The 14,710-nt window shown below is 38.2% G+C and overlaps 1 protein-coding gene across 2 annotated transcripts in view; it reads right to left on the reverse strand.

The window, feature by feature from the left end:
- Nucleotides 1-8,361: 8,361 nt before the first annotated feature.
- The window catches only part of tapt1a (transmembrane anterior posterior transformation 1a), a 29,140-nt gene continuing 22,791 nt past the window's right edge, over nt 8,362-14,710 (reverse strand). For both annotated transcript variants that reach the window (XM_028590126.1, XM_028590127.1), the window contains one exon: nt 8,362-8,977. In XM_028590126.1, the coding sequence (XP_028445927.1) occupies nt 8,667-8,977 (311 nt within the window). In that variant the 3' untranslated portion in view covers nt 8,362-8,666. The remainder of the gene's footprint in view (nt 8,978-14,710) is intronic.

A 14,710-nucleotide genomic window follows, 5' to 3' on the forward strand; every position in this document is an offset into this window, starting at 1 on the left:
GCCTCCGTCACTTTTATCCTGGTCCACAGGGAAGCGCTCCTCCTTCCGGGGAGTGGAGGATGCAGCTCAGAGGATAGAAACATCTTGTATTTCAATATTTGGTAATCAGATACTGCTGTACTTGAGTCGCAGTTCCGCCCTGTAAAACTACTCTATAACAAGTAAAAGTCCTCCATTCAAAATTGTTGGTAAAGTATTATCAGAAAGGTCTGAGCTTTAAAATTACTCAAGTAATTTAGTAAGTACTCATTATTCAAACAGAATATATATATATATATATATATATATATATATATATATATATATATATTATCATATATTGTATTTATCACTGATGCATTAACATGTGAGCAGCATTTTAATGTAGTCAATGTGGAGATGATTTTATTTTGTCTGTAATTATGTAAAATCTAAATCTCCAATGTAACCAGTAACTACAGCTGTCAGATAAATGTAGAGGAATAAAAAGTACAATATTTCCATCTGAAAGAAGTATAAAGTAGCACAACATGGTAATATTCCCAAATAAAATTGTACTTGTAAATGTAGTTCTTAAATGTACTTTGCAGCTTGTACTTTTTGTATTTCCATTTCGTTTTATAATACTTTTACTTCACTACATCTCAGAGGGAAATGCTGTTCTTTTTTACTCCGCTGCATTTATCTGACAGCTGTAACGACTTTATAAAACCATGCGGTTCTTCTCGTGCTGTACAGTAGTTCACTTTCCATGTCTCCTGCCAACAGGTGCTCTCTGTCCTCCTGACCTTTGACCCCTTTTCCAGCCAGAGGGCAGATACAGGATACCTGGGGTGCAGCCCAGAGGCGAGATTGGTGGAGCAGCGATCAGGTGGGTTTTGCTTCTGTCTCTTTGTACAATAACGTCCTTGTGCGCTCTGCGGAACACATGGGGCCCCCGGCTCCTGTATACAAGAGGGACTCCTGTTTGTAACCGTTTGATCAGTGATTCTGAGCACCTTTCTTCACTGATCACACACAATCATTAGACCTGCAGGTGGGGGGGGCTTTTAGCTGGACAGACACTTAAGGCAGACACTGAAGGAGGAAAGAATGTGATTGGCGAAGGACTTTGGGAACACTTTATAATGCAGCCCATGCATTGCAGTGTAATTTTGTTGTATGAATCGGGTACCAATAAAAAACATGACTATGGGGAACAAGGGAGTAACAATTGGGCATTTAGCAGGAAAGGAGGATTAAATTATTCTTTAGGTATTTTTGTAAATACTGGTTAGTTACGAGAAACAGTAGTAGAACACCAAACTGAGGTTTTAGAAATATGTGTTAACAAAACTGATCTTCTGCAGAACCTATCAAGTAATTACGTACAGTTATAATATCCTACCAAAACTGTGATGGCACAGTAAGCTGTTTCCCAGTACTGTACCCCAAAGGTACCCAGTATTTAAATGATAACAAATAGAGTTTAACTTAGTTCTCCTTTCCTCTAAAATGGCCAAATGTTGCTTCCTAGTCTTGTTTTCTTCCTCTGTACCTACATTTAACTGGCACCTTATTAATACAAAACAATTACACTGTAAATCGTGGGCTGGGTTTTAGTGTTACAAGCACTTCCTCTGTCATTTGAACCAAAAAGACCTTATTACATGAATATTTGTAATAGAAAATAAGTACATACAGTATGTAAAATCCAAAAATGCCAGAGCTAACTCCTCATATTGTATTTTAGGGTTTTATTAGTCATTTTCCCTAATTCCTAATCAGTCTTGTGTATGCTGCTGATACCTTCTTGTCATTTATTTGATGTCGCCTTTTTTGTGACATTAATTTGTTTTCTTTTTGAAGTTTATAGCCTAGAAATCTAGACGCACCCTAGTGGCAGCAAATTTAATTTGCAGCCAGGGTCAGTCTAGGCACTCTCCATTGGCTTGCGAGCTGGAAAAACCAAATTTTGGACAGGCCAATCACATCGTGTATAGAGTCGGTGGGCGGGGCTTATGGCTGCTGCTGCTGCTGGGAACAGCGGTCTTCTGGAAGACTTGGAGTTAAGCTTTTCTTTGAGAAAAGAACAAAGAACGGCACAGAAATCATTCTTAAAAAAAGGAAGATGTGTTTGGAGTTTTGCCGCCCGGATACGGCAAAACTTTAATCTATCAACTAGTTCTGCTACCTTCTTCGTTGCTCTGCCTGGCTGTAGCGCTATCCTATTACGTGCAGAGGGAATTTGAAAGACAGCCGTTTATCCCGCCCCTCGGATTGAGCCCTGTCAATGGTTCCCAGACCCAACATCTTGATGTGGGTCTGGCTTGTCAGGCTAATCCCTTTAAGATCTGTGTCAGAATGTACCATCCTATCATCCTCAAAGTCTGTCCGATGAACTGGACTCTCTCACAAGTACTACTACTACTACTGTTGTCCTGTTTTTAGACAACTTCCTGTTAGCTGAGCTGAAGCCTGTCTCAGTCTTTAGCAGTTCTAAGGAGATTAGCCCTCTAAGAATGTCAGCTGCAGATTTACTCTACTTGACCTTAACTCCTCAGCAGATACTGAGGTGCTTGGTCTCAGGACAGGGGAGCACATCGGTAGTGTAAACCTCGACTTACTGGCAGTGATTTTTGTTTTGTTTTTGTGCACTAGAAAAGGATTGACAGTCTGGGCCGACTAGGCTATGGATTAGAGCAGGGCAATATATTGATATTATATCGATCGTGATATGAGACTAGATATCGTCTTAGATTTTGGATGTCGTAATATGGCATAAGTGTTGTCTTTTCCTGGTTTTAAAGGCTGCATTACAGTAAAGTGATGTCATTTTCTGAACTCACCAGACTGTTGTAAATATTCCTATTATTTTGCCTTTACCCACTTAGTGATTATATCCACATTACTTATTATTATTTATCAAAAATCTCATTGTGTAAATATTTTGTAAAAGCGCCAATAGTCAACACTATCGGTATCAATATCGAGGTATTTGGTCAAACATATCGTGATATTTGATTTTCTCCATATCGCCACTGACCTACTCTACTTCAACTATATTGAACTACTGAAAACAGGCATATTTGTATATGATGTAAAGATGTATACAAGTATAAAGTGCTACATAACGTACTATTATTCATTGATTTTAACTACCTTGGATCAGATAACAAAATTAAATATTTGGCATAGCTCCTGCAACGTTATGGCCCGACATTGAATTGTAAATCTGATATATTACCGTATATTTTGCATCCAATTGTATTGTATTTTTCTTCAAGCTTTCCAGACTTGTGATTATGAACCTTATATGCTAAGGACCCAGACAAATGACTCTGAATAATCCCAGAAACTGCAGCTGGGGAAGTGGAGTAGACATACTGAATCTGTAGTCTAGTTAAACTTTAGTTGTAGTTTCACATCTGTAGGAAGTTTGTCTCATCTTGGCTCCAAATCAGGAAGTTGATTTTTTGCAGGAAACAGCACACAGTCCGAGGCTCAAAATAAACCTGTCTTAAGCCTAAACAAAGAGACTGCTACAGGGAGGACAGACACATATCTTCAAATGTCTCTACAAGTTAAAAGATTTTTATGTTTATCTTTAAGGCCTTAAATGGCCTAGCCCCGGCGTATTTGTCTGAGATTTTAACCCTTCTTGAGCACAACCAGTCATTACGTCCAACCAACTTCTTTTAGAAGTCCCAAGGTCAACGTACAAACTGTGGGGTGATTGCGCTTTTGCAATCGCTGCCCCAAGACTTTGGAACAAGTTACCCCTGACATTCGCACTATTACAGGTGTCACTCTTTTTAAATCCAAACTCAAAACTTATTTATTTGGAATGGCTTTTAAAGGGTCAAATTTATGACTTTTTAAGACCACTATAAATGAAATTTGAGACCTATATCACGACATAAAAACCTCCAAAAAACATCAATGAAACATCACTAAACTTGCACTTCCCCATAGTTGAAAGATAAAATCCGTTCCAAAAGAGACTCTTGCAGCCTTGCACTTGGCTGCCACATAGTTGAATGTTGGTCTCATTTGTAGTCCTAATACAGCGAATTATATTTGGAGTACAGAGAAAGAACTACAACACCACAGAATTAAAAAAAAACACATTGCGAAGCGCTGCATTAGCATTTAAATGAGAAAACGTAGACCTGTTTAAAAATTATTTAAGACCTAGAACTAAGGCCTACAATTTTGATTTAGAAATTATAGACATTTTAAGCTCCCGCAGAAACCCTTTTTTACAGTTTTTTTTACAGTCTGCACAGCAGCAGTTCATGTGGACCAAACTCTAGTTGGTTTTTCATTGCTTGAACACAGTTTTCAAAACTCTACACACTTATCCCATGACTTTAACCACAACGTGCACAACACTGTAGATTTACAGCACGTTGTTCCAATGTTAACACACTGCTGTCAAAACTGTTAACCACACATTCAAAACAGAATAGATGTCAGTCTGGTGCCTATCAAACACTGGTGATTGGAATTTTAGCTGAAAGCCTAAGCAGGTGTCTTGTTTTAGACTAGTTAGTGAACATATATGGTATTTTATATTTATTTAAATATATATATATATTTTTAGAGAAAGCTCAGAAAGCCTTTTTTGTATACAAACACCAAATAAGAATGAAACAATTCTACACTGTACCGTTTGAGAGAAACAGGTAAAAGAGGTTAAGATACCAAAATGTCCAGGTAAGATGTATGAGGTTATATACACAGCTATAAAAAAAAGAAGTGAAAAACACTATATCTTTACTATAGTAAAACTGCGTTCTTACTGTTTTTCAGAAAGCAATGGAAACACCACATTCCTTTGTATTTAGAGATGATGCAGACACCCCATGTGATGAAGAAAACTTGCTACATGATGCTGGAGAGAGGCAGGATTAGTCACACTATTCTTTGTAACTGTTATGTACCTTTAGTTTTTTTGTCCAGTAATTCCATAAATTACCAGAGACAAAACACTGTATTGAAGCACACTGCTGATTTTCATTCCTTCTGGTTTACCTTACGTAAAAATTGGTATATTATACAATCTACATCTGTTCTTTAAATACACTATTGAGTAGTGTAAAGTCACTCAAATTGTTCAAACAGTAAAGATGGGAAAGTTTGTCATTTCTGTATTGGTGTTTGATGCTTGTGTTTTAACTCTCAGTGTGTTCTGAGTGACAGTGTGTGTTATCTGTGTGTGTGTGTGTGTTACCTCAGTGAGGATTGTTCTGAGTGTTTGGCTGCACTGATCCTGTTTTGAGAGGTGTTAAGAGTGGTGTTGCTTAGAATGAGTTTTGCAGGTGATGTGAACGGTTTAGCCCAGGTGACTGTTGGTAATGCAGACTGTGGTTTGAGTTTTAGCTTCAGTTGTGCCCACTGTCGTTTAGCAATCGAAAAAAAACTGTAATACATAGTAGCGCTGTGATATTTTCCCCTTCTTTCTCCTGTTTTTCTGCAACCTTTTCGGATTTTACTGTAGGTTTTATTCTTTTTATTGTATGTTATGTTTTATTCTTGGTCCTTGTTGTAAAGCACTTTGGATACCTGTTGGTTGCTGTAAATATGCTATATAAATAAATGTTGATTGATTGATTAAAATAACACATTTAAAAACAAACAAACTTTTATTATCCAAAAGGGGGCGTTTTCATACAATGCAGAGGTAGGAATCAAATAAGGAACCAAACTGATGAAACAAAGCAGGCAGTGTACTGGACCCACGCAGCTCGCATAAGAACACTTTTGCCTCGTCTCCATTAGCTCGGTTGAGCCCAGCTGGGTCCAGTTGTGGTTCGGTCAGGTTCAGATTGATCTTCTCCACTGCAGACTGGAACCATTGAGACACTCCGACTCTGAGCCAGACCACAACAAGACTGAGCTCAGGCCAGTGGAGACGAGACAGTTCCCAAAACCACATGAAGGAACTGAGGAGAGTCCGATTTCATGCGCATAAAATATTATCACATCACAACTGGCAGCTCCAAAAATAGAACCATCTTCCCTATTACAATGGCAATGGACATTATAAACATTTTTTTCTTCAAAACAGAATTAAACAACAGGATATGTGTTTACCTATAGATTTCTTGCTTCTTCTTAAACTATGAGGCTCCACTTTACACGACAGCGTCTTCCAAAGCAACTTTAAAACATATTAGTGCCATGTGTTAGATTGTGTTATTAACAGGGCAGAGAAGTAAACAAATTAGGAGGGAAGGAATTTTAACTCACAGAAAAGGGATTTCTGTCGTAGTTTATTTAAAAATGACCAGCATTTAGTTTGATTTGAACCTCAAATTTTATATCTTGTACAAATAATGTATTTGTCTGTATAATTCTGCTAGAACTACACAGCATGCTGCACAAAACTGTTGCTGTAGAATAACTCTATGCAAAGTTTAACTTTGCAAAGATGGCACAAAGTATAAAGTGCTACATAACGTACTATTATTCATTGATTTGAAATACTTTGGATCAGATAACAAAAGTCATTGAATTCTGACATAAATTAAATATTTGGCATAGCTGCTGAAACGTTATGGCCCGACATTGAATTGTAAAACTGATATATTACCGTATATTTTGCACTCAATTACATACATGGGTGACATATGAAAGCTGGATGATACAACTGGCCTGTTACACGTTGTATTTATAGATTATTCATTGCAATAAAAGAACATTTTCAATCTTAGCAGTCAAAGGTCAACAAAATGTAAAACACACATGCAAAAAAGGCATTTTGTTGTGGAAATATTGCTTCTGTTTTCTAATATGTAAACATTAGATTACTTGAGAGTCGAATGAGAAACATGACCCGTCATATTTAAGACAATACGGTCCATAAGTGCAAACATTCTCAAGACTAAAACAAATGAAAAATTAAATACCATATTTGTAATGAAATGACACTGGTTACTTGGTGAAGGATGCATAATGTAATAATTCTCCTTGGGGTCAAAGTGATGACACTATTCTAAAAATTAGAGGATTTCAGATTATCATTTGTTGTTTAATGTACTGTATTTAAAGCACTTTCAAAAATGTTCCCTAAGCAAGAAGAACATTAAGATCATCTTCAGCGTTACTATTAACCAACAAAGTTTTATTTTCCATAGTTTTAAATGGACCTCTGAAACACGTTTGGACTCGTAAGCTGCTGGCAGAAGCAGCAGATTTAGTGTCAACATGCCTGTGTTCATGTCGTGCACTGACTGCTTCCTTTAATGAAAGGTCCTTTAGTAGCTGAAGGCGCCATGTGTGCTGAAAATGACTATCTGTTGGCCGTGTAAACAAAATGCTCTACTTTAGGCTCCAATTAGTTCTGGACTGAGCAGCATTGACTCGGATTTTATAAATGCTGCGTTTCCCAACCTTTTTCGCTTGTGACCCCTTAAAACAAACCATTGTCCATTTGTGACCCCTTGTTAAATACAAAGTCCAGTATTTCATTTAAGTTTTAGAACCCCCAAAAGATAAAAAATAAAATAAAGTATGCAGTAATTCACAAGAAAATTCTGAATTTTCTTTTGTGGGAGACATAAATGTTTTTTTGTCTGCTTTCCTGGGTTATTTATCACCTTGTGACCCACCATGTTTATTTTATGACACCTTGTGCTTGTCTTGACCCTCATATTGGGAACCACTGGCTTCAAGTCTATTATTATTATTATTGGAACGTCTAAGATGCCTTTCCACTTTTTTTGCCAGATATAAATTTCTTAGATAAATTGTTTCAGTAAGCTCAGTGTCTGATTATGAATGCTCTGCTGTAAAAAAAAAAAAAAAAAAAAAAAAAAAGGCCGTAACACTTTACTTTAAAAAGGTATCTACATAAGAGTGACATGACACATGAATAACTATAAAAAAAACAATGACACTTACTAAAAGAAGCGATATGTCATAAACGTTTTTGACTTGTTTATAATGTTTATGACACGTTCATGACAGTGTCATGTCACTCTTATGTAGAGACCTTCAAGTAAAGCGTAACCAAAAAGGCTACTTTTTTCTTGGAAATGGTGTTGATATGTTGGATTACACCTGATGTGTACCCCAAATATGTTTTTAATCAGGTAAAAGAGGAAACACTTGAAGCAATAAATGAATGATTCAGGTATTACATTTCATTTTCTTTTTGGCTGAGTAAAGTAAAGAGAGTAAATTTTCTCTCTTTCTGGTCCCAGTGCTGCTCAGACAGGAAGTGCTTGTGCGCTCTCACATACTCTGTTTCTCACACACGCACAAACGCACGCTCACTCCAACTACTTAACCACACACACACACACACACACACACACACACACACACACACACACACACACACACACACACACACACACACACACACACACACACACACACACACACACACACACACACACACACACACACACACACACACACACACACACACACGACAGTTCACACCACTGAGCTGCCACACTCACATTTTCTCTCTTCCGCTGTTTATCAGCCAGCTGAAGTTTTCTTTCCCAAACTTCTCGACTTCAGGCTTCAACAACAGCAGGATCGTCTATGTTCACGATAACTTACTGTATTGCCACTGACTTTTAATAAATACTCAGCTTTCTGCTGCTGTTGGCCAGGAGAGCTGGGCTGAAAGGCCGTTTGCTCTCCGTCTTTCCTGAGTGGTTAATCGCTACATCAGCGGCTGCCGCTGGTCAGTCGATGCGGTTACCACAGATTGTGAAACGGTCGATCTCCAGCAGGTCTTTTTTGGGAGTCCTGTGCTTCAGTTCAGAGGCCCCTTGTGCCTCGCACTCCTCTTCTTTGGAGAGCGAAGGTGCAGGCTGTTCAGGTTCGGGCGGTGGAGTTGGAGGGCGGCTAGCTAGAGCAGCAGGAGACGGATCAGCGGGCTGGGGAGGAAACCAGTCACTCCTGGGAGTTGGCTGGGTGGTCACAGAGGAAGAGGAGGAGGAACATGGTGGTGGGCTGCAGGGTGGGACTGGGTTCTGCTCCATCTTAGATTCACCTGTAAAGAAGAGTGGGCAAATATTGACAAAAGAAATATAATTAGGGTAAGTACATTTTAGAGTGGTCAACTTGTTCACTGGTCAGTGTGGCTATGGACTCCTAGCACAAGCAGCATGTTAGCAAAACAGCTGTTTCAGTTCTCTCCTGTGCCAACACAGGACTGGGATTGGGTCTTTATGACATACTTTACTAGGACTTTTTTACAACACACTATACTAGGACTTTTTTTACAACATACTATAGCTTTTTTGTGACAATTTTTGACATACTATGACTTTTTGCAACTTTTGACAATAATATATATACACTAATATATATATATATATATATATATATATATATACACTATGACAATTTACGACATACTATAGTATGAATCTTTTAATGACTTTTTTTGATATATAGTATTATATTATGACTTTTTTGTGACACATTTCTACGACTTACTGTGACTTTTTTCGACTGTGACTATTTTGGGACTTTTTTTCCACATACTATAATATTACTTTTTTCCACATACCATACTTTGACTCGACTTTTTTCGAGATACAATGACTTTTTGACATACTATACTGTGATTTTTTTATGACTTTAATGGCATACTATACTAAAACTTTTAATAACATACAATACTATGACATACTATGCTATGACTTTATGACTTTTTTGACATACTATACTATGACTGTTTTTTAAGTTTTTTTCGACATACTACACTGACTTTGACTTTTTCAACATACAATACTATGAATATTTTTGCCATACTATAGTATGACGTTTTACGAAACTACACTATGACTCTTGTGTGACTTTGCTACTTGAATGACATATTATACTGTGACTTTTAATGACATACTATACTATGACAGAGAGAGGGACGCCCCCCCCATTTCCATCAATGGGACTATGGTGGAAAGAGACAGCAGTTTACGGTTCCTGGACTCATCACAGACCCTATCACTAAGACAGTGAGACAACGTCTCTTCCTCCGCAGGTTGAGGAGGATCAACATGGACTCTCTCTCACTTCTCTAAGTGCATTATGGGAGTATTCTGACTGGTTGCATCACCACCTGGTATGGCAGTTACACTGTCTTTGACCGTCTACAGAGGGTGGTGAAAACTCCTCAGTATATCACCAGGACGGAGATGCCATCCATGGAGGACCCAGCGGTGTAGGAAGAAGGCCAACAGATTTATTAAGGACCCCAGCCACAAACTGTTCTGCCTACTGCTGTCCGGCAGACGGTATTGCAGCATCTGGTCCTGCACCATCAGGCTAAGGGACAGCTTCATACCGCTGGCCGTAAGACTTTGTACTCCTGAGCTCATCACTTTGACACTGTCATTGTACCTTTATATGATGGACTCCTCTTACTCCTTTCACAGGCTGTTAAAATTCCCTTTTTTGTCTTCTATGATTTTCTTGTTTTATACATATTTAATGAGCACTGTTGTAGGGAGCCTGAGGTCTAAGATTCCCATTGCCAGTCAGTGCTTCGCTGTAATTGTTTTGCATATGACAATAAAGAACTTAAAACTTTGTGTTGTCATTTCCTTGTTTTGAAGGCTGCATTACAGTAGTGATCCAATTTTCCAAATGTACCTGAATATATGTTCTATATAGTCATATATAATCATGATAAAAGAATTCATAAAAATGTCATATGAAGTCATGTTATAGTATAAAGGAATTTGTATAGTATGTCATAAAAACTCATAGTATTGTATGTCATAAAAAGTAATAAAAACGTCATAGTATAGTATGTCGAAAAAAGAAAAAAAAAAAAATCATAGTATGTTGAAATAAGTAAAACAAGTCAGTAAAACAAGTCAGTAAAACATGTCGAAAAAAGTCAGTAAAACATGTCGAACAAAAGTCACAAAAAAGCCATAGTATAGTATGTCAAAAAAAGTCAGTATTATGGGTCATAGAAAGTAAGTATTGTAATAAAAAGTCATAGTACAGTATGTCAAAAAAGTCATAGTATAGTATGTCATAAAAATTCATAGTATAATATGTCGTAGAAAAGTCACACAAAGGTCATAGTATATAGTATGTCAAAAAAGTTATTGTATAGTATCTCGTAAAAATGTCACACAAAAGTCATAGTATAGGACTGTATGTCATAAAAATGTCATTAAAATAGTCATAGTATAGTATGTCAAAAAATTGTCACAGTATAGTATGTCATAAGAAGTCATAGTATTGTATGTCAAAAAAGTCACAGAATACTGTAGAAGGTCATAAAAATGAATAGTATTGTATGCCATAAAAAGTCATAGTGCAGTATGCCATACCAAAAAAAAGAAATCATAAAAAAGTCATAGTATTGTATGCCAAAGCAAGTCATAAAAAGTCATAGTATAGCATGTAATTTAAGTCATAATACAATATGCCATAAAAAGTCATAGTATGCCATAAAAGGTCACAGTGTAGTATGCCATAAAAGTCAGATCATAGTATGCCATACAAAGTAATAAAAAAGTAATATTATAGTATGTATAGTTATGAGTTATGACTTACTACTAGTACACTATACACCATATTCTGAAATATGTATGGCATGCTTTTCCATGACTATAGTTAATGTTATTTTACATTGTAAATGTTAGTTAAAATGTGTCATGTATGTACCCGGGTAGAACTCAATGTGACAATGAGGTTATAAAATGTTTGGAAATGGACTTAAAAAAAAGGTACTTAAAAAAAAGGTATTAAATGTAACTTCAGGGTTACTGCATTTACCCTGAAACTACAACATATCGTTTTCCATCCATTCATATGCATTAAACAAACAAGATACATGTTAATTAATAAGTTTAGAGGTACAGTACTGCTAGGTGGATTTTCGAACTCTGAAATGAATCAGGCTAGCCGTTTCTTCATTCTACCAGTCTTTATGCTAAACTAGGCTAAACTCTTGCAGATGCAGAAACTATTAATTAAGCTTCAGGAAAACAAAAGGAGATATGAGAGGGTGAGAGTGACAGGAAGTCATTCAACCTGCCGACGTACACCCACCTGGCTGCTTAGTTTCAAAGTAGCACAGAGCAAGAATAATGAAATGTAGCCAGGAAAGAAAGCAAACATGGAACATGAAGAAGCACAGTTGGTTCTTATCACAACTCCACTGCATTATGTCAAGAGAAAACACTGCAAAGCCTTTTTAGACTTTGAGCACACAGAATGAACTACATTAGAAAAATCAACCAAACAGAATAATTCATTATATTAGAGAGAATTGAGAGAAGAAGCATTGGATATTAACAAGGCCATCCACAGAGAAAACCAGCACAGCTGTGGGCTATTTGGCTACAAAACCTCCAATTCTTACTGTAGACAGAGTTGAATACTTTACACTACAGAAATACTGCAGCCCACTGATCATATAGAGTGCTTGAGTAAGGCATTAAAAATCATTTCAAATATGATTGAGGCCATGAAAACAGACATAGGCCAACTGAATATTAGAAAACATCTGGTCTTTGGTATTATATTACCTTCAGTTGTGCCTGAATAATTCAGTGGTGATGAGAGTCATTCCTGTTGATATAAACAAGTGTACACATCTCTCACTTCACTCATTATTTCTTGTCTTTTGCTTCAGTTTAACTTTGATTAATTTGCTAATGCCAGGATGAGACAAAACAGTAATTTTAAAGTGACTTGGACATTGCAGACTGCATGTTGGACCAGCCAACTTTCTGTTTTTCACAATTTGTACAGGTAATTGGTAAGAAGCAACTCAACTGTTCCATGTGACAACAACATTATTTGTCTTTTGCTTCACCATGGTAACATCACAAAACAGGCCAAATTAGCTGAAACCGAAAGAAAACAAAAGAAACTGGAACGCAAGACTTCTATTGGGATGCCATGAAGAGTCTTTGAACCTGCATCATTTGTCTTCAGCTAGCTCACTCTGTTGAGTGTGCGCCCTCTGGAGGCTGAGTCCTTGCCATTGGCCCACTATCTAATAAAACAGCCCCAAAAATGTATCGCCGCTCAAAGCTCTGATAAAGCCACTGTACACTACCTGTCAAGCATCAAACAACTGGCTGACAAAAAACAAGATGCAAAAAGGATGTAAATTGCTAGAAATATGGAGCCAAATATATGCTAATGTACAGTGCTGGAAGTATGAATAGGCAACTGTTCACCATATCAATTTTATAAGGTTATAATATTTAATAATATTATTTTGCTACCTCCAAGTGAAATTCATTAATGCAGGTTTGTCAGCAATGAATTTTGTTTTTTCTTTTAGTTACACCCCTTCCTGACTGGGTTTGATTATTAACATGTGGAAATAAACTTTTATAAAGTGCGGGTACTCCAGGTAGGGAATGAGTCCTTACCCCAAGTGAAGGAGTTCAAGTACCTTGGGGTTGTGTTTGCGAGTGAGGGGACAATGGAGCGGGAGATTGGTCGGAGAATCGGCGCAGCGGGTGCGGTATTGCATTCAATCTATCGCACCGTTAGGACGAAAAAGAGAGCTTAGCCAGAAGGCAAAGCTCTCGATCTACCGGTCAGTTTTCGTTCCTACCCTCACCTATGGTCATGAAGGCTGGGTCATGACCGAAAGAACGAGATCCAGGGTACAAGCGGCTGAAATGGGTTTCCTCAGGAGGGTGGCTGGCGTCTCCCTTAGAGATAGGGTGAGAAGCTCAGTCATCCGTGAGGGCCTCGGAGTAGAGCCGCTGCTCCTTTGCGTCGAAAGGAGCCAGTTGAGGTGGTTCGGGCCTCCCTAGGGAGGTGTTCCAGGCACGTCCAGCTGGGAGGAGGCCTCGGGGAAGACCCAGGACTAGGTGGAGGGATTATATCTCCAACCTGGCCTGGGAACGCCTCGGGATCCCCCAGTCGGAGCTGGTTAATGTTGCTCGGGAAAGGGAAGTTTGGGGTCCCCTGCTGGAGCTGCTCCCCCCGCGACCCGACACCGGATAAGCGGACGAAGATGGATGGATGGATGGAAAGTGCGTAAGGGTGCACATTACAAAAGGTTTGAAAGAAATGTTATGTTTGAGTAACATACTGCAGAAATGCAGAGGTCTCGACTTGGAAGATATTTGAAGCTACAGTGCGTAGTTTCTGTCGCCCCCATGAGGAATTCTAAGTAATGACAACAAAACTGTCGGCGCGTCCACATGATACAAGCCTTCCATGACCGTGCCCCGACATGTCCAAAAAGGTCCATGTCCGAAATCTTCTGAACACAGCCATACTGAGAAATACAGAGAGAGTTGTGTGGAGCTGATAGTCTTAATTAGCTTTGTAGCAACTCATTTGGCAATGGCTTGAATGTAACGGTCGTTCATTAATATCAAAAAGTTACGCAATAAAGCTTTAATAAAAGTCAACTACTATATGGGGCTTGAAATGGCTTCTGTGAAACCGCTCATTACCCATTTCTGCCCTCTGGACAAAAACATGCAGTATAGACAGATGGCATATCTAATGTTATGTGAATACAGATCATTGTGAAGACAAAGACATGCAGATGAACATAATTGTGCAGTGTATCTACTGGAGCAGCAGGTAAAGCTGGAGGCACAGACCGACAGAATTAGCTTAATGTTAGAAGAGTGAGCATGTGCTGTAAGGTAGCTGGTTCACATCCCAGCAGCAAATATGTATGAAGCAGAAAGAGACTTGGATTAATTTCCCACAACCTCAAAGTAGTTATTATTATACTCTATATGTTGGAGCGTGCCGCCTTAAGCCTTGTAGC

This window comes from Perca flavescens, chromosome 10 (assembly GCF_004354835.1).
Source record: "Perca flavescens isolate YP-PL-M2 chromosome 10, PFLA_1.0, whole genome shotgun sequence".
In the NCBI taxonomy this organism is placed as follows: Eukaryota; Metazoa; Chordata; class Actinopteri; order Perciformes; family Percidae; genus Perca; species Perca flavescens.